This window comes from Mangifera indica, chromosome 10 (genome assembly GCF_011075055.1).
Source record: "Mangifera indica cultivar Alphonso chromosome 10, CATAS_Mindica_2.1, whole genome shotgun sequence".
Taxonomy (NCBI): domain Eukaryota; kingdom Viridiplantae; phylum Streptophyta; class Magnoliopsida; order Sapindales; family Anacardiaceae; genus Mangifera; species Mangifera indica.
In genome coordinates, this window is record NC_058146.1 from 7,476,123 (window position 1) to 7,504,104 (window position 27,982).

The 27,982-nt window shown below is 31.5% G+C and overlaps 3 protein-coding genes across 3 annotated transcripts; all 3 read right to left on the reverse strand.

Moving 5' to 3' along the window:
- Nucleotides 1–5,342: 5,342 nt before the first annotated feature.
- Nucleotides 5,343–13,139, reverse strand: LOC123227960 (carbon catabolite repressor protein 4 homolog 1-like). The gene is made up of 12 exons (XM_044653121.1): nucleotides 12,428–13,139; nucleotides 9,177–9,930; nucleotides 8,750–8,836; nucleotides 8,583–8,666; nucleotides 8,408–8,494; nucleotides 8,236–8,322; nucleotides 6,853–6,906; nucleotides 6,652–6,743; nucleotides 6,422–6,536; nucleotides 6,097–6,244; nucleotides 5,826–5,982; nucleotides 5,343–5,735 (listed from the first exon to the last, which is right to left on the reverse strand). The coding sequence occupies exons 1-11, from the start codon at nucleotides 12,583–12,585 to the stop codon at nucleotides 5,837–5,839; spliced, it is 1,812 nt and encodes a 603-aa protein (XP_044509056.1). The 5' UTR covers nucleotides 12,586–13,139; the 3' UTR covers nucleotides 5,343–5,735; nucleotides 5,826–5,836.
- Nucleotides 13,140–19,279: 6,140 nt separating this feature from the next.
- Nucleotides 19,280–21,134, reverse strand: LOC123226869 (60S ribosomal protein L21-1). The gene is made up of 2 exons (XM_044651408.1): nucleotides 20,813–21,134; nucleotides 19,280–19,737 (listed from the first exon to the last, which is right to left on the reverse strand). Exons 1-2 carry the CDS (start codon nucleotides 21,047–21,049, stop codon nucleotides 19,480–19,482), a joined length of 495 nt encoding a protein of 164 aa, XP_044507343.1. The 5' UTR covers nucleotides 21,050–21,134; the 3' UTR covers nucleotides 19,280–19,479.
- A 4,638-nt stretch (nucleotides 21,135–25,772) lies between these two features.
- Nucleotides 25,773–26,776, reverse strand: LOC123228208 (dirigent protein 22-like). Its single transcript, XM_044653514.1, has one exon. The coding sequence runs from the start codon at nucleotides 26,696–26,698 to the stop codon at nucleotides 26,120–26,122; it is 579 nt and encodes a 192-aa protein (XP_044509449.1). The 5' UTR covers nucleotides 26,699–26,776; the 3' UTR covers nucleotides 25,773–26,119.
- Between the last annotated feature and the right edge of the window lie 1,206 nt (nucleotides 26,777–27,982).

The following is a 27,982-nucleotide window of genomic DNA, read 5'->3' on the forward strand; positions in this document are numbered from 1 at the left end:
TGGGAATTAATTAAATTTAATTAAGTTGATCACTTGTGAAGGGGTGGATATAAAACTAACCAATAATTCAAGTGGTATACCCATATAAATAATTAAAAATAATAATTATAATGAAATCAAGCAATAAAATCATTAAATGAACTCTAAATTATTAAAATTATTATGATGAATCTTAACTTTAAATTCCACACTATATTATTACGAGTAATATTATATATATTTATTTTAAGTATATAAATGGATATACACTTATATATATTATCACGTAATTAGATGTTATTTTATCTTTAATTTAAAATCACTCAATCACATAATGACACATATAAATATGTATATATTTATATATTCAATGAATATGCATAGTTTTATTATATTATTATTTACTAGTTTCTTGAGTAAATTCATTATGCACCTGCATGCATTGGGTAAATGTCAAATAAGCATCAAGTGAGACTATAATACATGATATGGAGGGTTTTAAAATTTCAGCATGCATTAGGGGGTTATCAAAACTTTATTATATAGTGGAGTATTGACATTTTTTTGTGTGAATTTCACTACAAAGATACGTAATATGTGTGAAATCTTGTGTATGGACTTGAGTACACATATGTAGAGGGTAAATGTAAAATTTCACGAATTATAGGGTTATTGATATTTTCTCACTTTGTATACTCAATACACAATATACATGAAATATCGAGAGAAAATAATTTTTGCCAAAAAGTTCATTTATTTATTTTTTTAATTTTGAAGAATAAATCATTTTATATTTTATACATAACTTGTGAATGATTAATCAAAATGTCCAATATGATTGTAGTTGTTTGGTACCAAGGACAATGAACAACAATAAAAGATAACAAAATAAATTATGTTGGGGAAAACAGAAAATGGTTTTAATCCATTTTGACATAATGCAAGATGAGATTATCTACATATGGACTATAAATGAAATACTATCTACATAACAATGATATCTTAAATTACAATAAATGAGATGTCATATGACATGAAGGATCATAATAATGTCACTTGTTACGTTGCCTCTTCCAAGGAGGATGATGTATATGGTTACTCTATCTAGGATGATAACTCCAAATTTGAGTAGAACATTTCTAGTTGTTGGTTTTGAATCATATAAATTTAGAAGCGGTTATAAACGGTGTCACAAGGAAATACATGTATGCTAAACCTTCCAATCAAGTTCAAGGGGAACAATACCATTATCTTTTAAGGACCAATATCGAAGTTCAGTCCTAGTAGAGGTGTACAAAAGAGGTTGATGAATCCTAACATGTTGAGCATGAAAACAATAGTACATATGTTAATGTTGATACATTTGATCTTGTGCAAGTGTTTAGTTTAGACTTATTAGAAACTGCTTAAGATTATGATCGGTTGAGAGGACAATAACAAATTGTCTTCACCAAATCATTATCAGTTGACAGCTCTATTATAAGTAATCCAAATAGTTAAAGCACTAGAGAAATGACAAACTTCACTAAAAAATCAATAAAAGGTGTGCCTATACAGTCAGATATGTTATTGCTTCTAATCAATCCTTTAGTTACATTGAAGATAAAATTTTATAATTGATTATGCAAAATAGAGTTCAACCAACATTTAATAGAATTCCTAAGCCTACACTTAGATCTAACATCATTAGAAATTACAAAATAATGAAATTAAAAATTATGACATAACTAAATAATTTTAATGGTGTTATTTAAATTACTTCTGATTTTAGTATTGCTTGTAATAAGGATATATGATACATTTGCACAATTGCCCATTATATTAATTTTGATAGACAATTATGCAAACAAGTTATTTCATTTAAGACACTAGAATATCATCATTCTGATGTCACAATTTATCAAGCATTAACAAACATTTTAATGTATATAAAATACATAACTCCATGTTCCCAATTACATTTGATAATGTCAAAAATTATGATAGAGTAATTGAGTTAATGATAAATCATTTAAAATGACTGTTTATTGTCAAATTATGGCCAAAGGACTATTTCCTACCTAAGCTTAGGTGCATTGTTAAAGTTACACCTATAGGGTTTGAAAAACTCAAAGTCTCATCCATCCATTTAAAATTTCAGTTAGGATTAAGGATAAAATAATTATTTAATAAAAAAATTTAAAAAGCTAAAATTTTATTATATTTGCCTCCCTCAGTTTAAAAATCTCACAATTCCCCTTATCTTAAAGTTTGAAAAATCAATATTTCCCCTTTAAGGTTTGCAAACCGTCATAAAAAAAGGTTAAGTTCTCTATCTCCAATTGTGTTGGCTCTCCTTTCCAGCTTAACTCTCCCTATCGATCATATCCCAAATACCGATGAAACCTATTGTCTCTGACGAAGATGAAATTATCTTTATTAGAGTGTCTTCGTTTCAGATGAAGATGATTTTGTCTTCATCTATTGAAGACGACCATCACAAGTCTCAAACAATCATGTTGTCTTCTTCTGAGACCTTTAACAGTCGTCTTCATCTGAGACGAAGACACTTCTACAAAAATAATTTCTTCTTCGTCTTTATCAGAGGAAATAGGTTTTGCTAGTGGTTGAAATGTGATTAGCAGAGAGAATTAAGCTGAGAGGGAGAGCCACGGTTTGCAAACCCTAAGGAAAAATGTTGATTTTTCAAACTTTGGGTGGGGGGAATTATGAGATTTTCAAACTAAGGGGGGCAAATATAATAAAATTTTAGTTTTTTTAATTTTTTTGTTAAATAGCAGTTTTATCGCTAATCCTAATTGAGATTTTAAACAGATGAGTAGGATTTTAGGTTTTTTAAACTCTACATGTGTGACTTTGAGAGTGCACCTAAACTTGGAGGGAAATAATCCTTTGACCGCAAATTATTTCATATTAAGTGTGTATGTCGTATCATGAATTTAATAATTCAAGATGGTTTGAGTTTAGCAAAAGATTATAAAGGAACAATTAGACATGTTATCACTTACATTTTATCATCTCTAGCACACATACAAGTGTAACATCAAATGCATAGACAAATGGGCTTAAGAAAGACGTAGAAAATTAAAAATTGATGTCAAAACTAGGTGAATTTCAATATATTTTATGTTGAAATTGTGTAAAAAATATGTAATAGTTATACTACAATTGTTTAATACACAACTAAAACATCTCAAAAATCTAATTTTTTTCTGTTAGAGTATGATTGGGACATAGTCATAGTTGGTGCTCTAATATTTATTAAGATATTACAAGAAAAATAGAGGAAATATTTTAAATATTGGAAAAAAAAACACCATTACTATTTATTATAACTACCGTTTTAGATCCTAAGACAAAAATATCAAAAATGATATTCAAAGTTATTTACTTAAAATATATAGTATTTATAAAATTAAATATGGAAAGATGTCACAGACTCTTGAATCATAGGTAAGTTCAAGTAGTTTGTCTTAAGGTAAGTTATATATATAGTCTATCCTTCGAAAATGTAAACAATAATTAGGTCAAAGTTTCAATTATAGTGAGTTTTTAAATTTTATTAATATTATTAATTTTCTTGAAATTGTAAATTAGGAAGATGACTCCTTTCAATATTCTGTTATGGTAAAAAACATATCAAAACACTTATCTTGTACTTTCTTTCATGCACTTATCGAGCCAATAATGTACATCAAAGATTGGGTGACTACAAAATTCAAAATACAAAATCAAGTAACGGAGGATATGTTTGAAGAATTTAATAATTTAGATGTTGACAATGAATAAAAATTATATAGAAAGAATTGGAACTTATATATTATATAAATGAATTTATTTTTATTATGTTAGACTTTTTTCCATTGTATAACCATGACATTCCTCTGTAATAACTGAAGAATTATTAATAATTTTTTTAAGGTATCATCCTTGGTTGTATTAATTTGAAAATAAATATAAGTAATTAATATTTAACTATTTATTTAAATAATAAAAAAATTTATTAATAAAATTAATAAATCAATCCTTTAAAGACCCACATATCACTCGTTAAAGACCCACTATGACACAACCTCTGAAAAAAACTTGGGCAAAGGACTATTTCCCACCAATGTTTTAGCCGTTTCTCAATCATATACTCACACCAGATGAAAAACCCAATCACCCATCCAAAATTTAATCTGTTTGTTTCCACCCACATTTTTTCAGTTAGATTAAGAGGCAAATTAGTAATTTCATCAATAATATTAAATAATTAAAATTTTATCTCATTTTTCCCCCTTTAATTTGAAAAACTAACATTTGTCCCCTGAATTAAGTTTTAAAAAATTCACTTTTCCCCCCTGAAATGTAGCCACTTTTTCCGGCGATGGCTGAGAAGATTTCGTCCAGAGGTCGACCACCTTTGGACGACGATCGTCGTCTAAGAAGGACGACTGTCGTCCAGAACGGTTGACGCTTCGTCTAGATCTGGATGACTCTTCGTCGTCCAGATCTCGACGACGCTTTGTCGTCCAGATCTCGACGATGCTTCGTCGTCCAGATCTCGACAACGAATCGTCGTCTAGTTTGGAAGACGAATCGTCATCTATTCTGGACGACGAAGCGTCGTCCAGAGAATGGACGATCGTAGTCCATTCCAAGGACGAGCGTCGTCCAGAGAATGGACGAGCCCCCGTCACTCTCCCTCCAGCCACGTCGTCGTCGGTGGCCGGAGGGAAAATGAAAAAAAAATTAGGGATTTGAGGGGGTGAAAGTCACTTTTTAAAGTTTAGGGATTGGGGTAAAGTGTAACTTTTAAAATCGGAAGGGGAAAATGTGATAGAATTAAATCAGTGGAGTATAAACAGTAAAATGACGGTTTTACCCCTCTATTTAACGGAAAATTTAACGGCTGATGTGGGTGGATGCAGACAGATTAAACTTTAGGTGGGTTTTTGAGTTTTTCATTTGATGTGGGTATGCTTTGAGATGCAACTAAACAATGGGTGGGAAATAGTCCTTTCCCCCTGAAACTCTGGGCTATGCTGAGGTCTTCATCAACTGACAGATCGGCCTGACCCGCAAGGCTCGCACCATTAGGAAATGACGTGAAGCCATCTAATGGTACATATTCTCTAACCGATAGACGAAGCACAATTTGTTGCTTTTTAAGATGCTTTAAATATATGAAACTACAGTTTTACAATAATATACTATGAGAAAACAAAATGAGAACTTTTATGATCCTGGGTAAGGTTACATTGGCTCTTTTTACGGTTGGTTCACTTGGTTGAATCTCTTGACTGTTGAAAAACAACATACCGATCAACTAGTTTTCAACTTCTGTGCTTTTGATTTGGCACTTGCACTTGGGCTGCATATAGAACTGAAAAAAGATAAAAATTCTTATTCGATTTACCAACCACAAGGAAATGCATTGCACCAAAATCCAAGGGAACATAGAACCCTAGATCAATGCCGCTAACCACTTTTCCTTTCCAGGAACAATTAAAATACAAAGATGGTTGACTACTTTGAACATTTTCTATTGGTTACCAAGAGAGGACAAAGCTGACACGATGAGATTGAATGAAAAACTTTATAGAATCATTTTCTATGAGACCAAAGGTGGCTTAATACATCGCAGATCATTTGAGGGGTATGATGTGCAAGATCTACAATTCTACAATTCTTACAAATCTTGCAAGATCTACAGGGGTCGCTCTATCCATCATTAGCTTCTCTGTCCACATTATCTTTTTGCATCTCCAAACCTGGATCACAAGCAACATTTGGCGTTAGAAAAACCATATCAGTCTGTTGCAACACGTGAATATGAGAGATACCAAAAACAATAATCCCACACCCAAGAGTGTCAACGTCTAGGTCTAGGCTTGCAGCGAAATTCAGCTAAGAGCGCTATATGATCGGAGGACCACTCTGGAGAAGGAAGGGCTGTGTCTTTTCTCAAGCTATCTTCATCCAAGAGCTCTAACAAGGACTCCACCGTTAAAGAGTCAGCTGAAAGCAAAAGTTTATAATTATGTACATTATGCGAATAATCAGAAAGAATTAGGACGAACTGGGAGAAAAAAATTTAGTGAATGAAAGGGATGAACGGCAACAAGAGGTCACCAGTGTAAAATATGTAATCTAGTGTGCCAATAAAATCTCTCGTGAAATGTGTAAATAAGGGTTCATTGGTGGAAGGGTCCATTCTTCTCCTCTGCTGCTCCATACCAAGTCCAACAACCATTCTTGCGAATGAGGAATAAGCACTGACCTGAAACACTTAGAATGTCACAACCAGTAGAAGCAACAAACTTCTAATCATCATTTGCCTTTTCTTATACCCTCATTTTCCATTTTTTTTTCTTTCCAAAATCCCAAAGGAAAAGGGGAAATGTAAATCAATCAATCTCTTAAGAATGGTTTCATTCATGTGAATATGATAAATTACCAAAGGCAGTTGATGATTCAACTTCATGTGAGGACGCAAGATAGTAAGAGGATCTACTGCCAGGTCCGGATGCAGTGGATCGACCTTTCCCATGGCCAGAAGTGCATGGGGAGCACTGCAAGAAAGTTCAAAAGCATTGATAGTTATGCAGCATAAACATAATGAAACATAATGATATGTGATGAAATGAATCTCCTACATAAGCTAGCATATTCGAAAAATCGACAAACCTTCCAGGGGCAGAATTAAAATCTCCACACACCAACATTGGAATGTCCGCACTGGCAGCTATTTTCTCCAAACCTTTTAAAAGAGTATGAACCTAAATGGAAACAATAATGATGAGCATCTAAATGCATATATGATGAACATCTAGTCTAAATAGTGGAGAACAAATACAGAGCCGCACACAAGACAAAAATAACAGGCACCTGCCAAAGCTTGACATCCTTTAGATCTTGGTGAACATTTACATGTGTATTTGCCTGTAATACAAAACCCAAAAAAAAATTAATTAGAAAAATGAGCTCAAAAATTTGATGCTCTAGAAGATGATTAGCAATCTGCAACAGTACGTAAAATGTACACACTATATACATTCATTCCTTTAGTGGAGAACATGTTCATGAATTTCATAACATCCTTACCTCCATCATGCCCATTTATAGTGCATAAAGTTATGGCTATTTAAAAGAAAGAAACACAGAAGAGAGGGGGAAAAAAAAAAAAAAAAAAGCCAATATTCTCAACAGAGAATTTTCATAAAATTAGAAGTTGAAAAACCCAATCAAAAAATTTACAGCAGCAATAGCTTTCTCCAAGGAGAAACAACTTTGTAGAGCAATACTAATGCTCAATGAGAAATTCGGAAAAAAGAGAGCAATGAGACTTATTTTATGACATGTAGAGGATTCCATTAGTCCTACAATTGAGCTGTGTAAACTCAAAGCAAAATATCATACTGATAAATTGATATGCTTGACATGGATAAATACCACTGATGGGATTGAAACATTCTTCAATACCAAGCTGAGTTGAACACTAAATTTAAGCATAAGATTAAACAGAATTCAAGTTGACTGTAATAAACACTCATGGGGAAAATAAAGATTCCTCAGCCAGGATATTCGACTTTGGGCATGTCAAAACAATCCATCTAACACAATTTCAGTGAGATTATTTCATGACTATAAGGAGAACAGAAATGAAAAGCACATGAGCCTCTAAATCAGCCTAATTTAATACCATTCCTAATCTATATAAAACCAAGCCTGGCAGAACTGAAAGATATCCCCTTTGTGTTAACTAAAATCATTTAAAAATTTTCCACAAACATAAATTTTACTATAGGAGCACCTATATTCTCTAATGTGGACTAAAGTCACTAAGTGAATGCCTACATTTAGGCCAGGTCATGAGCAAAGTGGCATGGCATACTGAGCTTCATGACTTAGCTTAGAGCAAACTCAGCCAAGATCCAGTTCATGGCCAGTCTTACACCAAGGGGAAAATTCCCTTATTGCATTATGGTACATATGGACTACTCTAAGAATCAATAAGCTATTTAACCAATCGTTTTGTTGAGCTGCAATTCATAAGGTGCTAAACTCAAACTCTTCAATTTACATTCAGAAAATGTCTAGCATTATGACAGATCATGCATTTCGCAGCCAATATGCAACCTCAAATCAGACATAAGAAAATGGGAAAAAAATGTGTTTGCATATATAACTATACTAAATGTTACTATGTGTAAAAAGAAAAAAAAAAACAAGTGCAAAAAACAAGATAAAAATAACAACAAAAAATCTTACCACACAGAGAAGTTGCCGTTTCCCAGGATTATCAGCTCCTTGGTTATTGAATTTTGCTTCCAAAACCACTATTAATGCAACATTATCCTGTGTACACAGAATTACACGAGGACAATTGAAAAATATAGACAGCTCTACGAAAATATAAAAAACTTAAAGATTATCAAGCTACCTTAACCAATCGATTCAAAGCATTCTTCTTCTGAGCAGTTGGAAGTATAGCATCAGTCAATGACTGAGCAGCCTTATTAAACTCAACCTGCATAAAAGTACAGGTTCCTTCAGAATGTGAAAAGTAAAAACACTAAAGATACAGCATACATTTAGGGGGAAAAAAGAATTCAAACCTCATATTTTTTGACATGTGAAAATCTATCTCTGCGAAAGAAAGTTGCACAACCATCAATAGTATGGGTATTTCCATTGTAAACCTGAAATGAACAACCGAATCACCAACCAAAATTGAAAATTATTAACAGATATGTCCATATCAACATTAAGTTCTTAAACAAACCTCATTTGTTTTTCTCTTATAGAGAGCTTGATATCCATGCTTATCCAGCTCAGGGGCGAAAAATTCATCAAAGTGATCATTTTGAACCTAACAGAAAGAAAAGCTTGAACAATAACGACCAGTTCAAAAGCTCTGCAATGACCATTGACATATAATGAAGAGTCCAATTGACAAATAGATTCCAACAATTAATTATGGAGAAGCAAACCAGCCTATGCCTAGTTATTTTCATTTTTATCTTTCTCTTTGTTAGAACTTTAAACAATTTCAGCCCCATCAATTCAAGCTTAGAGGCCAAAATCATTATTAAGACCCTTGACCCTGAATCCAATATCAAAAAAAGTAGAAACATGTATTTATATCTTTATTTACCCTATGGTGTCCCAAAAATTGAATTCCTACACAACAATGCCGTGCTTATATATACCTCCTGAAGACACACAATATCAGCACGATAGCCCACAATTTCCCGCAACAAATTCTGTCTGCGATAAGGCCAGGAAAGAGCCCAGGATGGGCAATAACTATATGATTCACTTGTGGCATATGCATCAGACAAAATGTTGTATGAGAGTACTGCAAAGGTCCCAGAAGATGAAATATGGCCATCTGAATCCAGATGCCCCATCATATCTGCTCCATTGACTGGGATCAAGCGACGAGGACTAGGAGAGGGGGCAGGAATAACACGTGAAGTCAACAGAGTGCTGCCAGGTCCGACAACTAGTTTAGTCTCAGCATCTACCACAACACACTCAAACTTGAGAACATGACCGACATCGTCGGCTGTTGGAGTGTATGTCTTAGATCGTCCTACTTCAAACCAAGTTTCACCACCACTCCTCTGTGTTATTGTTGCAGGATATAAAGGTGTTGAAACATTGGTCAAACTAGTACTTGATGCAGAGCTAGACAAGCTAGCATTAATAACTCCAGAGCCTGTGCTACTGAAGCGCCCAAATAACTCTTCCTCTTCATTTCCATTTTCATTTACAGAACTTGCAGCACGGTCATGCAGAACACGATGGTGTTGCCATGCATCAGAGAAGCACTTGGGAGAACAGTGGTAACTCTTAGCAACAGGTATTTTAGCCTTAACACAAGCTACACATTGCAGTGTGGCCTGCTCAGCGGGATGTACGCTACATACAGCAACTTTTTTATCACTCTGTATACGGTACCTGCAAAAAGTGCCCAAGAAAATAGTAAGAAGAATCAGTCCACGTATCATAGTCCAAAACTGTAACACAAATCTCAAGCAACTCAGCGATTAATAAGCAGATGCTGAATAAATCACAAAATGAGACAACACAATGATCAGGCATTAATATATAAAAAGCAATCAATCTTATAATGCTAAATGCAGTCATTCTACACAGCAGAGCTTCCAGTTCAAGGATAAATTTAGCCATTAAAAGATCAAGTTGCAACCAATAACTTTAATTGTGAAGAGAAAGGTAATAGCTGTAAGCTTTAAATGAAGTGATGATATAGACATGGAAGAGAAAACTTTACCAACGCATCAATCATCCTACACAAAGATGATGGTTACAATCATCATAGCTTCTAATAGTTCCATAACCTATTACAGTTACAAAAAAAAAAAATTTCATCTCAGGACAGAAAGTAACCCGCTGAATTTAGTGTCATAAGATGATCTCAAGGGTTAATATTACAAATAAATTCCTCATGACATCTGCTTCTTCAGGAAAAATCAAATAATTTTTTTGGAGAAATTAAGAAATTTTATAAAACAAAAAATAAAGTACAAATTACAAGGGGAGATCATCTAATTATCCTTCATCTCATATCACTATGATGTCCCAAAGATAAGAATGTTGCCAATGGTTTCTTATTCTGAGCCTTTCTGCAAGAAATATAAGAAAACTACTACTCTATACATTAATTTTAAAGGATACTTCAAGAACTGCAACATTATTTTCAAATTTCTGAAATTTTCACAAAATTTCAATCTGTGAATTCCTATCCTCTAATCATACTAGCTACCAAGCTATGTTTCATTCCTGTGTGTGACAAAACATCTCACCAAATGAATAGATTCTAGACATTACTCAAAACTGATTAATGTAATTACTTCCTCGTAAAAATTGAGGTCACTTTTATCCATTTAAGTATCCCACTTGCTACCTGATTTGCACCTTTGCTAGGCACTACTAAAACAAGTGAACAGGCCCACTAAAGCAGGTTTTGCATGAATAGTTCAGGCAGTCTGATTATCATCATAAAATTTTACGTGATGTGTAGCAACAATTTGTTAAGCGTGTGTCAGTAATTGTTAAAAATAGCAAAGCTGATGTCTCTAAATGCTAGTGATTCGCACTTTCTCCATCCTCCCACATAGTTCTCTCCAATCACTCTTAAATCTTCTAAACCCCTTTTCCCTGAACTTATTTGCTAGATTTGGCCATCACTAATTATTGAAACGCTTTTTCAGATCTTAAATTTCTTGGAATCTATATTCAACCTTTTCAAAGTAAGAAATAAATCATTGCTTTTCCATCTAAGGTTTTAGATTGGAAATCATCACAATATTGTAATCTGGATAACAAATATGAAAACACCAAAGTACCAAACTTGGGATGTTATCAACTTACCACTTTCAAGGGTACATGTATGACTATCATAACATTTTCTCACTGCAAACAAGAATGGAAACAAATTGACCAAAAAAACAAGTGAGAGAAAAAAAACCTCCTACCGGTATTGATACTTTATTTTCCATACAAAAGTTATACCAAAAAGGGTATCAATATTCCCATAAAAGATCAGCACATATGGGACACTGGACCAAAATGCTGAGGCCCCAATTGGGCCAACAATTTCCTCATTTTTTCTTCCCTAACTGATTATATTAAAAATCCAACCCATCTATATATTCTCCATATAAGAATTAGTCTCTCACCACCTCATTGGCTTCAGTTCATTAGTATTCCTCACTTTTTTCATTCCTTAAATGACATAGTTCGTAACTAGGGTCACCAGTAGTCTATTCTCATTAGATTTTCTTTCAACCCTGTGTAGACATCTCATAGCGTTAAATTGCCAAGGCAATAATCATTTGTACATCCAAATAATTGCTTAATATCTAATTTCTAAATTAAGTAGCACCTTAAGAAGGTAAGGGCAAATGAACAATCCTTAATAGCGTTTAGATCTGGTGAAGAAGAAGAGAGTCATAAGATGATCAATCTTGATATTCATTTATTACAAAAGTTTGTTTATTGTATAATAATTACTCTTTTCTGGTAACCAAGAATCACTGAACCTGCATAGTTCCCCTGATGCATCTATTTAGTATAAATAAACTCACAACTATTTCCTTAATTTTCATTTTAAAAGTCACCCTCTCTGTAAGATATGCTTCAATTTGGCCTTACTGCTTTTCTCAAAGAACATGAACCGCATGCAGAATAAAATAAGTGAACTTATGCTCTTTACTCCATAACGCAACAGAAACGCAGTAAGCTATATAATTTTAAGAAGCTAGTCACAATGATCAATCCAATTGTTATCTCTATAACACCCTAAAGACTTTCAATCTTCCCGTTAGACAGGCCCAAATTAACCAACCAACAAACATGAACGCAAATTCACTTGTATCTCATTACAACATATTATCAAACGGGGCGAATTGAATGACTTTCGTCGTGCACTTACCACTTGTATCTCAAGAAATGACCATCAATAGGGGCGGATTCCGACACGTCATCGGTGATGACGCTCTTGTCCGCGCGCCGCAAAAGCACGTACGGCGTGAGTTCACAGCCAACAATTGGAATATCCGAAGGAAGGTGCACACGTAGCACGCTCAGCATGCTTTCACTCTTCACTTTCGTCGCCGCTCTGTCTTCCTATCAAATCTTCCAATCTAACAACACCTCTCTTCGCTATTACCGCTGTTCTATTCCTATTATTGCCGTCAATGGTGTAGGGCTGGCGGACACGTGGCGGATCCGCCATTTAATTGACCCGATTACCAGCCAGCATTTACCGGAAACCCCAAAAATAAAAACCCTAAAGAAAGACCGTGCGTCAACAAAGGTTACAGATCTTGCACGAAGACTGAAATCGACGGTATATTGAAGAAATAGGAGTAGTTAAGAGAGGGAAAAAATTAAAAGTTTTCGAATGTATAGAGACAGAGGGAAGAGGATCGATGATTAGGGTTTTACAAAGAAGTTTTGAAATAAAAGTACAAGTACAGTAAATGATGATGGAAAATTAAAATTAAAATTAAAAGATAAAATATTTATATATTTAAATAAAAAGAATTTATTTTTTAATTTTATTTTTAAAACAAAATAAAAATAAGTTGGCGGTCACAGAGGCGGAGGTGGTGGAGAAGGTTCATCGAGTTTGCGAGATATCGTATGCAGGAGCAGTTACTGCACAACGAGGGATTATCTGTGTTTTATTATATTTATTTTTGGGATAATATCGAAAAAGCCACGTAGGCAGTGCGCCTGATTTATAGAAAATAAAGTTTTTATTCCCACTTAAGACAGGATAGTTTAAGTAATATTTTGTTATCAAAATAGAAAGATTATTTTAAAAATAGAATACTTAAAAGATTATTAAATATAAATTATTAATATGTTTAATAAAATTTAGTAACTATAAATAATTATTGTGTTTGATTAAAGGTAATAAAAGAATATTAATAAATTATTTTACTTAAATACTCTTAAATATAACTATTTTTAAATATTTTTTATATTATTTATCATATTAATTAAAAATAAATTTATTTTTATCTTAAAAAATTAATAAATAATAATATGATTATAATAAAATTAAGATTACCTTACTATTTTAATACGTAAAGTGAGATAGTAATCAAATTACCACCTATATTACCTGTCACATTAGCATTAGTAATAAAAAATTATCGTAATATTTTATTACTGATAAACCAAATAAGATAATAAAAAATAGATTATCAAAATAATTTTTAAAACTTAAACCAAACGGCCCATTAAAGTATTCTGCTTTCTCTAGTTTATATTCATTAATTATGAAAATCTTAAATACTTACCCATAGATGATTAAGTCTATAATTTAAAGGTAAAATCATTATTTCATCTATAATATTAAAAATAAATTAAAATTTAATCTATTTTTCTCCCCAAAACCTTAAAAAATAAAAGTTTGTCCTTTAGGTCAAGTTTTAAAAAATGATATTTTTCTTGTAGAGTTTAGTTTTCAATCCTCAATACCAAATTCGATATCATCGTTAGCTACGAAGATTCCCTAACATATCATCATGCTCCAGTGGTCTTTCTCCCTTATTCTAGAATATCAACCGACAAAGATCTCATATGAAAAAATGAAGCTTTTGATCTTCCCAGACGTCTTCTTATGGGAAAATAAAGAGTTTCGTCTCTCTAACTTCATTCGACATCGATCGGGCATCTAGTTGAGAGGAGATAGATCGTCGAAGGAAGAGAAAATTTTAAGAGGGAAATGTCAAATTTTAGTTTTCTTAGGGGAAAATATCATTTTTTAAAGCTTGACTTATGAGAGAAATGATTAGTTTTTAGGGTTTGAGGGCAAAAAAAGAAATAAAATTTTAAGGGTTTAAGATTTTATCAATTTTAACTATCCATGGATAGAAAAAAAATAATTCAAAGTTAAAGGGAGAACTTGAAATAAGAGGATACTTTGGGTGAGACATAATCTTCAGCCTTTAACAAAAGGAGCATTTATTTTAGGATAATATTCCAAAAACCAGATAGGTAATTGACAGAAGTTAATGTTATTAAGAATAAGGTGTTAATCTTTTATTTATTTAACAATCAATCTTTAATTATCTTTGTTATTTTAATCATACTTAATAAAAACGTAAATTATTCACATTTAATTAGTGTTTTAAATATATAATTCCAAATTTTTGAATCCAAATTATATTAAACTTATATTTTATACATTTCTCATATTAAATATGTTTTTTTACCATTTTTTTTACGTTTTCCCTCTTTTATGAATTTTTTAAAATACGAAAATATTTATTATATTTTTAATTAATTATCATAATATTATAACTATATAAAACAAAAAATACAATTTTTGTTATCTAAATCTCTAATCTCTCACAATAAATTTTTATGATAATTGAATTTTGATCATATATTATATTATATCAAATTTAATAATTAATTAAATACTTTACTTTTAAATTATTAATTGGAAGACCTATGAAAGATGCTAAAATTATGTTTGATATTACAGTATTTTTAGAAATGTATTTTTTACAATGTATCGTATTAAACCCATATATTCTTGTATCATTTTTTTTCGTTCTCGTACTTACTAACTGATATCAATTGATTTGTAAGTTTAATAGGTTTGGTTAATATTCTTTTATCAAGACTAAAATGTAGATTGCATAAGAGGATTTAAAAATATTAGAGCAATAATAGTATTTTAAAAATATATGGAAATGAATAAAATAACTTTAGAAAGAGTGATATCGCCGTGGCTTGGCTTTTTAAAAAATTTAAAAAATTAATTTGTAAATTCTTAAACGTTTTTATAGTTAAATTATTATATTTAAAATATTCGAATCTGATTGTAAAAGAGTTATTTTTAATTTCTTTTAATTAAAGTTAATAAAATTATTATTTTATCTATATATTATTAATTTTTTAAAATAGAGGATTTAAGGGACAAAGTGGGAATGTAAATTGAATGACACACTTGAAATTATATAATGGTGCTAAGAGTTTTTGGTAATTGGATAAGAATAAAATAGTCATTTTTGGAAAAGATTAAAGGTAAATTAGTCCAAAATGCTTATAAAACCAGTCAACTATTCATTTTCTTATTCCTTGGCCGAGAATCTCCATAATTTTACTAAAGCCTTTTCTTCTAATAAAAATTCATCAAAAGACCTAGCTAAACGACCTAATTTCTAGAGTCTTCAGTTATAAAAAGTGTAGATTTATTAATTCTGATAAATTCTAAGGTAAAAAATTTAATTTTTAAGAGATGTGAAATTTAGAGTTTTGATGGATGATTATGTTTTTGGTTGATTAAGGTTGCTAGAAAAAAGAAAAGGAGGATAGACTTAAATCACCTAATTAGCAAAAAAATGTAAAAATTTCATACTTTACAGACTTGAAGTAATTTGAGTTAGGTTATTTAAATAACCTTTATTTATATAAGTGTGTAAGGTATTAGAATTAATGTGATTTATGCTTAAAAGAATAAAAAAATTCATTAGGATTTATGATGTAATTTTTTGCCATAAGGGTATTTTAGACATTTCATATTCTTGGGGTTAGCTTAGTGGATTTTGTGTATTGAGTATATGAGAAATGACGAATTGATGGAATAATTTGCACTAAGGGTAGACATATAACTTTTGGCCATCAGGACAAAAGTGTAATTTTATATGATATATGTTAATTTTGCTTAATTATGTGCATGATGTGTGTAATAACCCTTATATTAAGTCTATATTGTATATTTTGAAATTAATTCGATGCACGAGATATATATAAATACATGAAAAAATAATATAATGTTTGATAAGGAGTGAAAAGAATAAGGGAAAACGATGAATGGGCATATTTCCTCTTATGGTTATACATGTATACATGAGAAATCATAGCATATGCATGATTTCAGAAAAATAAAGAAAGGGGAAAAACATTTTCTAAGTTATGCATGTTTTCGGAAAATGGAAAACAAGTGTTTTTGGTTTTATAATGACTCATATAATACAGGAAGTAGAAAACATGCTTAAAATCCTTACACGCGAGCTGTACTGTGTGGACAACAAAGAAATATATTAGCTGTACTGTGTGGACAGCAAAGAAAAATGTCAATTGTACTGTGTGGGCAGCAAAAAAAACAAAAATAATAGAGAAATATGCGAGTACTGTCCTATGTAGTCTAGACTGGTTAATGAAAATATTTGACAAAAAAAAAAAGAAAAAATTAGCAAATATTTTATGAAAGTCATTTGCATTAGAATCATGCATGCAAATCTATGTGGCTGATAAAAAGTTGAGAAAGATCTATGATCAGAAAATAGAAAAGTCATGACACTCATACATGTATAAATTATAACGAGTGAATCATATTTGTACAGTAAGGAAATGAATAAATGAGTGAAAGAAGATAATTATGATATGTGTTTATTGCATGTTCCGTATCAATTATTTTGTTTGTAAATAACCTAGACACGTTGAGTATGGAAGAAATTAGTATTGGTATAAAACGCTTTTAGTATTGAGTATGATCTTCTTACTGAGCCATAGTCGCTCACTCCGTTTAATTTAATATTTTACAAGTAAAGAGTTGTAGCAAAGGAAGAAGAAAATAAATAGTTGGTTGATTTTATAAGTATTTTGGACTAATTTACCTTTAACCTTTTCCAAAAATGACTATTTTATCCTTAACCAATTACCAAAAACCCTTAGCACTATTATACAATTTCAAGTGTGCCATTCAATTTACATTCCCACTTTGTCTCTTAAATCCTTATAAAATGACCATTTTACCCCTTTTTGAAAATTATTGCTCATTTAGTAATTTTCTATAATTCTTTTACAATTTTTTTAAACAACAAATTATAAAATCAACTCTAGGGGTAATTTTGTCAGTAAACTCCCCTTCAAAATTATCCCTATAGTTGATTTTATAACTTGTTGTTTAAAGAAATTGCAAAAGAATTATAGAAAACTACTAAATGAGCAATAATTTTCAAAGGGGGTAAAATGATCATTTTAGAAGGATTTAAGAGACAAAGTGGGAATGTAAATTGAATGACACACTTGAAATTATATAATAGCGTTAAAGGTTTTTGATAATTGGTTAAGGATAAAATAGTCATTTTTGGAAAAAGGTTAAAGGTAAATTAGTCCAAAATGCTTATAAAACCAATCAACTATTCATTTTCTTCTTCCTTGGCCGAGAATCTCCATAATTTTACTAAAGCTTTTTCTTCAAGCAAAAATTACATCATAAGTTCTAATGAATTTCTTTATTCTTTTAAGCATAAATCACCTTAATTCTAATACCTTACACACTTATATAAGTAAAAATTATTTAAATAACCTAACTCAAATTATTTCAAATATGTAAAGTATGAAATTTTTACTTTTTCTTTGCTAATTAGGTGATTTAAGTTTATCCTCATTCTTTTCTTCTTTCTAGCAACTTTAATCAACCAAAAACATAATCATCCATCAAAACTCTAAATTTCACCTCTCTTAAAAATTAAATTTTTTATCTTAGAACTTACCAGAATTAATAGATCTATACTTTTTATAACTAGAAGCTCTGAAAATTAGGTGGTTTAGTTAGGTCTTTTGATGAATTTTTGCTTGAAGAAAAAACTTTAGTAAAATTATGGAGATTCTCAGCTAAGGAAGAAGAAAATGAATAGTTGGTTGGTTTTATAAGCATTTTAGACTAATTTACCCTTAACATTTTCCAAAAATGACTATTTTATCCTTAACCAATTACCAAAAACCCTTAGCACCATTATATAATTTCAAGTGTGTCATTCAATTTACATTCCCACTTTGTCTCTTAAATCCTTCTAAAATGACCATTTTACCTCCTTTGAAAATTATTGTTCGTTTAGTAGTTTTCTATAATTTTTTTGCAATTTCTTTAAACAACAAGTTATAAAATCAACTCTAGGAGTAATTTTGAAAGTGGAGTTTACTGACATACCTAAATCCAGGTGTTACACTAAGTTTTAAAAAACGACATTTTTTTCTCTATGATTTAGTTTTCAAACTCCAGTGACCTTTCTCTCCCAACTCTTCCTCTCTCTCTGGAGAGCTCTTTTCTTTCACCTGGACCTCCGACCAATGCATTTGAAGTCTGGAAGATGAAGATCTTATCTTAATCTGGGAAGACGATAATTTTAGGATTTAAAAAAAAAACGAGATAAAATTTTAAGGGATTAAGATTCTGTTAATTTTAATTACCTATAAATAAATAAATAAAATTTTCAAAGATAAGAGATAAAAACTTAAGAAAACAAGAGTACTTTGGGTGAGGATAAGTCTTTTGGCCTATCCTCGTAGAGATTTTAGGAATTTTGAAACATTTTGAGGGACATAATAAAAATTGTAAAAAAAAAAAAATTAAATCCATCAACTAATATTAAAAAATCTAAAAAGGCGATAACCTATGATTAGATTATTAACAAAAGTTTTTTAAATATGTCATAATTGATTATTTATATCATTGGCAGTGGCCTCTTAAGAATTATGTATCAAGAAGCAAGATCCAACAGAATATGGGATGTCGAAATTCACAAGAATTTATGCTCCAATTTGCAGAATGGGACTGGAATATGTGCTAGGGATTAAACTTTATAAATTAATAATAATTATATCAACACAATAGCAGTTTTGTTTTGTCATGTGACGAGATTTGCTACTCTTAATCTTCATGGGATTCTCTGTTAATTTTAATCATCCACAATCCAACATCTGACAGTCCCACAATAGTATAACTTTCTTTTAAAGACATCTCCATCAGATATTAACTTGGAATTCAAAGCATCCTTGTTTCTAATGTAAAAAGTGATTAAATAAACATCTCTAGTGGTGCAGTACCTCTTCAAAAAACAATAATAATAAAAGACTATTTCGGATGAAAATGCATCCAAATAAGCTGATTTAGTTCTCAAAATGTTATCCACCGAATAACAAAAACAGCAAGAACAAAGCAAGGAAAACAACCTAGTAACCTCCCTTCAGATCGTTAACAACATCATATGGAATGGGTGTGACGGTTTCCAATGTTGCACATTCCACCATGAAACCTGGTTTAGGGCCCTCTGGTTGTCTCTTTGTACTGATGACCTCACCCCTGGCCTTTGCTTCAGCCTTGAGTTCATCATTCTTCTTCTTCCTCAGCTTGAGTTCCTCGGTACACCTGGATGGCTGCACATGCTCCACACGAACATGGATCCTCTTCCTAATTATCCTGTTACCCACCTGTACATAAGCATATGGAGCAGAGTTCAGTATGAAACTTCCCATCAAACATTTATGTACCGCATATAGACAATAAATACAACAAGCCAAATTACTTTGTCAAATAACCATAGACCCAAACTAATCAAACAAATATAAATAATTCTCACAAGAGAATTAAAAAAAATCACACAATCCAAGTGGTCACAATTTGGTGAATAGAATGATATTGTATCACGTAGAGAATTACAGAGAGTTATTAGATCACTTTCCACAGACCACTCAAATAAATTTTTGTATGGATTACAAACAAATGAAAACATAACAAATACAAATAAAGACTACAATATATTCACACATTCATCAGTAACATAAACAAACACAGAAATCCAAAATTATAACAACCAAACAAATCAACCATTCATTAGATCATACTTACCAAACAAATCAACCATTCATACATCCAAGACAACCATCTTTACCATTAACTTGAAAGCATTACAAAATCAACATAGGTAGAATCTAAGTAACATTACAAGAATAACCTCTTTCCAGTCGCTTACATTATGTACTGACAAATCACACCCACAAACATATACTTAGATATTAAAACTCTTAGCAACATAACTAGAATATCATATTTCTAGAAACCAACCTAAAAAATAAAACAATATCACCAAGCAAACAGATTCTCACTAGCCCACAAGCAATCAATTCCAACATACTAAAACCCCAATATTTACTCAACTCAACCTATAAAATAAACACATACAAAAACATTAGAACCCCAGTAAGGCTGCTGGAACATCATCTTTCTATCTCTTCCAATAATAGTAAAGTAAAATAATCAAAACCTCACATAATATAACAGCAATATCTACCCATCTAAAGCTAAACAACAGAGATAAACACGCCCACAGATATTAAAAAGTAAAATAAAAAACCCGGTAACATAACTGTAACATCTTCTTTATAGCGCCCAATTATTCCATAAATAAACCAATACCCACATGCCAAACCGCCAATGACACGCATGTAGAAGTAAACAGAAGAACATAAATGAATTTAGAAATGAGTATTGGGTTAACTATTTTACCTGCTTGTTGACCTCGACACCGATGGCGCGTTTGGTGACGTTCCAAACGCGGCCAGTGCGACCATGGTAGAACTTGTGGGGCATTCCCTTGTGAACGGCGCCATTAACCTTGACGTCAACATAATCACCGATCTTGTAAGTTCTAAGATAGGTCAATAATGGGATGTAACCCTTCTTTCTGAATCCCCTGGCAAAGAGATCCCTTGTTCTCGCTCTCACACCATGACCGGCCGGCATTTTCCCTCACGTTCTGAGAGCTTTCTCTCTCTACGAGTTGAAGAAGAAGCAGAGGTGAATGGGTGGTGACTAAAACCCTAGGCATTCTCAGTGCTATTTATAGACGAACTTTCTAGGGTTTCGTTCTCGATTTTCAAGTTGTGGAATTGGGCCTGTTGTTTATTTTCAGGCTTTCTTTGTTGGATATCAAGCTGATTTGGGCTTGCGTTGGCCTACCATTAGAACTCGAAAGACTAAACCTGGCAATTTTAAAGGCCCGTTTGATTTGTGACCTAGAAATTTTGTAGCTGCATTTTAACAGTTTTTAGATTTGAAAATGTGTTTAATTCAATATTTAAGCCTAGTTATATAATGTTAATTATTTGATGAGTATTATCAATCTTACTTCATCACCATGTTCATGGGATGGGATTCTTCAATTGATTACACCTAGTTATATAATGCTAAATATTAGATGATTCTTCTGAATTCTCATACAAATTATTTTACGGAGAATGATATTATCCCCTCAGAATATGTCAAAATGATAAGTTCTCACCCTTGAAGCTGAAAAATAACATTTCCACCTTTCCATCAAGCACCATAGTGAATCAGTAAATTTTTAGGATGTACACATTGAAAAGATAAAAATGTTGTTCATAATTTTAATAGTTTAAAAAATAAATAACATTTTACCACTTAAACTATGTCAAAATGACAAGTTTTCACATTTGAAACCTAATTAATCCTTTAAATTAGTATAATTAGTTTTAAAAGTCTAATTCACTCTCTTTTAGGTCATTTGATCCTTCACTCAAGCCTAAGACAAAATGAAGGTTTGATTTGATATCCTTGTTTGTAGAATATGTTTTTAGTTCAAATCCTTGATCCTAGGTTTGTTGGAATCTTGAATTCACCCTTTGATTCTACCGTAATTTTTGTTCTTGTGGCATTCATGGTTCCTTCATGTTGTCCATATGCTAGATCAAGACAATGATAACATGGTTAGGTCATCAATGACATCATTCAATTATGCATTTGTGTAAGGTTTTATCGATTGCTCTCCAACCACTAGGGCAAGTTGGTTTTTAGCAACAAATCAAGTTGTGTTGGGGGATAGACAATATGAACACTTTTGATAGTTTCACTATCTATAATATTCTTCCATTGTGAGCCATCGAAAAAAGAGGTTCGTCAAAGATTTACAAAAAAAAAAAAGCTTGAAAAATGAGGTTTGTCAAAGATTTACAAGAAAAAAAGCTTTTACTGGTAAAATGAAAAGCTTTTTGGGGGGTCTTCCTTTTATTGCCAGATTATATTTAACTATTATTGTCTGTCAAACCCATTAAATTGAGATCAATGTGTTCAAACTCAGCTCAAAAGTTTTTTACTTTTAGGCTTCGGCTTCATGTTTGCCCGTTTGAGCTTCAAGTTTTATGTTAAAGACCAATTTATCATATATTATTGGGTTTTGGGCCTTTTTCAAGCCTAAACCAAGAAAAAAAAAACCTTCTATAATGGCAATCCAAATAACTCAATACAAAAAAAATAAAATTCTTTGTTTAAAAAACAATACTATATGTATTTATTTTGAGTATATGAATTATTATATACTCATTTATGTTATCATACGATTAAGTATTGCTTTATTTTTAATTTAAAATTATTTAATTATATGATGACACACGTAAATATGTATCTATTTGTGTATTCAAAATAAGTACACATAGTTTTATTGTTGTTTAAATATGTTTGGTATTAATGAAAATAAATTCTATATTGGCCAAAAAACTTATTCCCACCCAAGGTTTGTTGAACTAGAGGTGAGCAAATCCGGGTACTTTGCAAAACTTTTAAAACCCATAATCGATCGGCACCTATACCCTACAAGTTTTAAATAGGGTCCAATTCCTACCGAGTACCTCTGTATACACACACACACATATAATAAAAAAAAAATTCAGCAAATAAAATTAATACAATTCAACCAAAATTTTTTTTATAAAGTTGAGATACAATTAAGCTATCAAACCTAAAATTTAGAACTTTATTTCCTATGCATGATCCTAAATTTTTATCGGGTGTTAAAAAAACTTTAATAAAAATATAATAATAGAACTAATAACAAACCTAAATCCTTTTCATATACACTTTCTAATTATTAATTAATTAATCAACTCATCTTATCTTTTCTCCTACAAGTTATTAGCAATTCTTTCCCAAACATCTGGAAGCTTATTCAGTACTCCAACTAAGCTATCTGCAGTTTCTTTTCTCTCTCTCCCCTTACCCATAAAATTCAACCAAATGTATCCAAATATTAAACAAATAGTTCCATATAAACACAAATTTACTTGCAAGCGGTTGGAATTGAAGGAAAACAAGTGATTGGAACTGAAGCAAAGTAGGAAGGTATCAATCGACTAGAAAAGGGAAAAAAAATTTTGAGCCAAAGGAAGTAGCGGTTGGGGAAGAAAAGATATTTGGTTAAGTGAGGTTTTTTAGTTTTTTTTATTCCTTAGTTTTAAACAACTGGGTCAGGTATGGGTCGATATTCGACCCGATTCAGTTAATGCATTATTTGGGTTGGTTTTGATTCTTAATAGTAAGGAACCGAAACTGATCCTAGAACTTGTAGGTTCCTTTGATGTAACACTTGGAACCTACACTATTTTTTTCGGTTCCAAATAGAAATCAAAACCGAACACCAAGTACTTGAAGGTTTTGGTTCCAAATAGGTAATTTGGTCATTGTTAGTTGAAACTCCAAACTAATTTTTGTTAAATATTGAAAACCCAAACTTCTATCAATAAATTATTAAAATTAACAAAATCAGTTAATTTTAAGGGTAAAATCATCATTTAATCATAATATATTAAAAATAATAAATTTGATCTCATTTCCCTCTTTTAGTTTACAAAAACTAGCAGTTTTCTCAAAATTAAACTTTGAAAAGTTACTTTTTCCCTCTTAGGGTTTTAATTTCAACCCATCTTCTCTGGTGGCCGAAATTTGGTCATGACTTCTCTTTCTTTGCCATCGACGGTCTCCCTTCAAACACAAATGAAGATGAGTCACCTTCTCTTTGGTCCAACATTTGTCTTCGTTTTTAATGAAGATGATTCATTATCGTTAGAGAAGATGACAGATGTCGGATTGGAGGGAAGGTCACTCGTCTTTATTTGCATTAAGAGGGAGACTGTCGACGATAGGGAAAGAGAAGTCATGATCGGATTTTGTTTGCCAGAGAAGATGGGTTGAGAATGAAACTCTGGAGGGAAAAAAGTAACTTTTCAAAATTTAATTCTTAGAGAAATTGTTAATTTTCTAACTCAAGAGGAGAAATGAGATTTTATTATTTTAAATATATTATAGTTAAATAACAATTTTACTTTGAAAACTAACTGATTTTATTAATTTTAACAATTTATAGTGAAAGTTTATGTTTTCAATATTTCTCGGGTACTAATGGGGCTTGACAAACCTTGGGTGGGAATAACGCTTTTGACCTTCCATATCTCATGATGTGCATATCTTTTCCTTTTATTACCCAACCAGGAATACATTTATGTCCCAGGTTTCAAGTCACTTGTACCTTGATTTATTGAGCAAATTATATAAATATAGTCAATGTAGGACTGCCTGAAATTAAAGTTGGTGATGTGATACATCTAACATGCCTACTTGAAAAAAAAAAAAACATAAATTGTAAGAGTATAATACAATGGATGACAAAAAATAAGTTTAATATATTAATACAGCGTAAATACTATATTTATAAAAATACGATAATTTCAATAATAATATTAATACTTTTCATAGAATACCTTAGTAAAATCAGTATAGTATTTCAAATCAAAGTATTTAATTGGTTATTAAATCTAACATAACACAAAATATAATCGATTATCAAATTATAGTTTTAATACTTTCAAATACAAGATATAATCAAGATTCAAGTACAATCTCTTGAGCACATAATATAACTAATTAATGAACCACAATAGTTGTTTTTCCTATTTTATTTGAAAAGAATTAATAATAATAGATGATTTAGATCCCACCTTTATTCCTATATAACCAAGTCAAATTCAAGTTCTATAAATATCACATTGAAGAAACACTTTAAAATTAAATATTAAAAAAAACCCTAAACTTTAAATTTAAAAAATGTAAAGAAATTAGGTTATATTTCTAAAATTTCTATCTTATTTTATATAACTTCGAGTTACTAGTGATTATATTACAGAATAGGATTAATCAATGTTTTTTTTTTTGATATATGGATCGAGATTGAAATCTAATGTCAAATGATAGAGATAAAAAGTGATTCATCATATCAATATCCATCAAATTCATGTTTTTTTTACGACCAAAATAACGAAGATTATACCAAAATCTTTTATTACAATATTATTCAAGGATAATAAATCTGACAAAATAATAAATTTTTTACCTTGATTAGGTTACTATTATGAATTATTGTTTTTTATATTTTATATAAAACGACGTTATTTTGTATCTTATAAAACAATATTATTTTTTCTTTTTGTTAAATAGAAAAAATAAAAAATATGATAATATATAATATAGATGTTTGATATAAGTTTAATATAAAATATATATTTTATATATTATAGGCTAAAGATATGATGAACATAATTAAAACGGTAAAATATTATATAAAACTTGAATTCGCTAAGGTAACGCGTAGAAGTTGAATAAGGTTTAGATAATCGTAATGCAAAATACCATTCATAAATACAAATATCAATCTAAACTGCATAAAAACTAGACAGGACAGGCCGACAATTTAGCCAACATAAGACACGTCTTTTGTTGTTTTCAAAAGCATAAAAACTAGACACAAGACAATTTAGACAGGTCCTAGCTTCAAGCCTAATCGGGTTTCAGGGCTGGCAGTTTCTATATTGAGCTTGTCCAATTCGATCGGCACAATAGTCATTAGTTCCTCCCATATGAGAATTTCCATAATTAACAAAGTTATGTAATTTAAGTTGAATCACAAGCTCAGTATGGGAATTACATAAAAACCAAAACTGAAACACCCCTTAATTAATTATAATTAACTCAATAATGAAACACATAAACATTATACTCAACGACTGCATCCCCCGACTGCAATTCAAAAGTGTGAGTCCTGGCCTTAGCATAGCCCGAAGCAAACCGGAAAAGCCCCGATCCGCCAACGATCGGCAGCTCCCTCACCGCATTAAACACCGTGTTGCGGCCCAGAACACTGAGAGTACTTCCGTTGTACTTGCCGTGAGTGAAGGCAAAGTTTAAGACCATCAAGAATGCGGTCTCGCTTTGTGAAGCCGAAGAGTAAATCCCTTGAGCTCTCCCCACCGGCTGGGAGTTGAGCTCGGGTTGCATCGTCAGAGGGTCGTCCATCATGACCACGGCGCCGAAGAGGGTGGCGGATTTGTTGGTCATGGCAGCCTCAGCGATCCGAACGGCAGTGGGGTTTTTGCCGCTGACAATGTCGTGAAAGTAGAAGTGGAGATGGCTGAGCTTTTGTTTCTTAAGGCCAAGGGATTTTGGAGAGAGGGTTTTGGAAAAGTGGTTAGATTTTGCGGAGGTTAGCGATGAGGAGAGGAGTACGAGGAGAATTGGCATGAGTTTTCGGAAGAAGGTGTTGGCGGCCATGGCTTTTGGAAGGGAAAGTTGAATAAATTAAATGAAAGTGCATAAATGGAGCTGATGTTTGGTTTTGATAAAGATGCTGGGGAGATTTATGGAATTAAAAAACATTAAATTAGGCAAGTAGCTTTTATATATAGGGAAATTTTTAGGTAATGAAATTTAATTACTTTTGATTTTTTTGAATAATTTTAGAGACAAAGTGACTTTTAACGAGGATTAAAGATTGATGTTGATTTTGTATTTAGGTGAATATGCTAACCAGTCATTTTTCTAGAAAATTTATATATCATAATTAATGTGAAAATTTTTAAATTGAAATGTTCGAGAATGTTTATTGTATAAATTTAAAAAATATACTGTACATGTTTTTTTTTTTTGAAATATTTCCCGTTGTGAAGTTAATTATTGATTTTTTTCTTTTAGGCTGTGAATGTAATTATAATCAAATGACATAAAGTTATCACTTTTCTTAGTCAAATTACCATGTTCCATGCAAAGTTTGATTAACTAACAATTCCCACACTATCAATTAGAAAAAAACTTCCGATTCATGACCCATCAACAAAACAACATGTTCACAAAATCGACAAATACAATTCCCGCAATTACATTACAAATAAGCAATCCAAATCAAATAAGTGGACACAACTCCTCAAATGCTCACTGAAATGAGAACGAAGGCAACTTGTTGGTGGGTAGAAAAGGACAGACAAAACAAACCGTGCTTGTTACGATAGATGGTGTGAAGGCAGGGGTGAATTTGTAAAGCAACAAAGGTATAGGACACTAAAGAAAATTGGCAAGGTTTGATTGTATAAAACTAGAATGTGAGGACTATAACAAATGTACCTAGCGGTCATTGTGAAATGAGGATGACGACACTCCAGATGGTCAGCCTGATAAGTATAAAGGAAGGCCATCTCCTCCTCTCTGTGATTGGACTGCAAAAATGACATTAGAGAGAGTCGACAAATCTAGAAATCACGTGGTGGTGGTACCTTTCCTTTGAACGACACTGCGATGGCAGTAGTGAGAAGAAACTTATGGGACTGGATACAATTTCTAACAAGATGTCATGTGTTAAGGCCTCAAAATTTTGCCAATGGTTGATTTCTTGAAATGCTCCACTCGAGGGATGGATGTCCCTTTTTCTAGGACGGATGTTCTTTCTTCCATCATAAAATTCCAAAAAGCTTTAGACATGAGATGATGGGTAAGAGATAGGCAAAGTGATTGGTGTTTTACCATGTCGACGTTGTTGACCATCTCAAATTTGCTTTTGAATAT

Excerpts from the sequence above, each read along its gene's own strand:
- LOC123227960 (XM_044653121.1), bottom strand. The coding sequence starts at position 12,585 with ATGCTGAGCGTGCTACGTGTGCACCTTCCTTCGGATATTCCAATTGTT. Across the intron at positions 8,495-8,582 it reads CACATGTCAAAAAATATGAG|GTTGAGTTTAATAAGGCTGC; the intron begins GTTTGAATTCTT and ends ACTTTTATGCAG. Across the intron at positions 8,323-8,407 it reads CTTTGAATCGATTGGTTAAG|GATAATGTTGCATTAATAGT; the intron begins GTAGCTTGATAA and ends CTGTGTACACAG.
- LOC123228208 (XM_044653514.1), bottom strand. The coding sequence starts at position 26,698 with ATGGCCGCCAACACCTTCTTCCGAAAACTCATGCCAATTCTCCTCGTA.
- LOC123226869 (XM_044651408.1), bottom strand. The coding sequence starts at position 21,049 with ATGCCGGCCGGTCATGGTGTGAGAGCGAGAACAAGGGATCTCTTTGCC. Across the intron at positions 19,738-20,812 it reads GTGTCGAGGTCAACAAGCAG|GTGGGTAACAGGATAATTAG; the intron begins GTAAAATAGTTA and ends GCTTATGTACAG.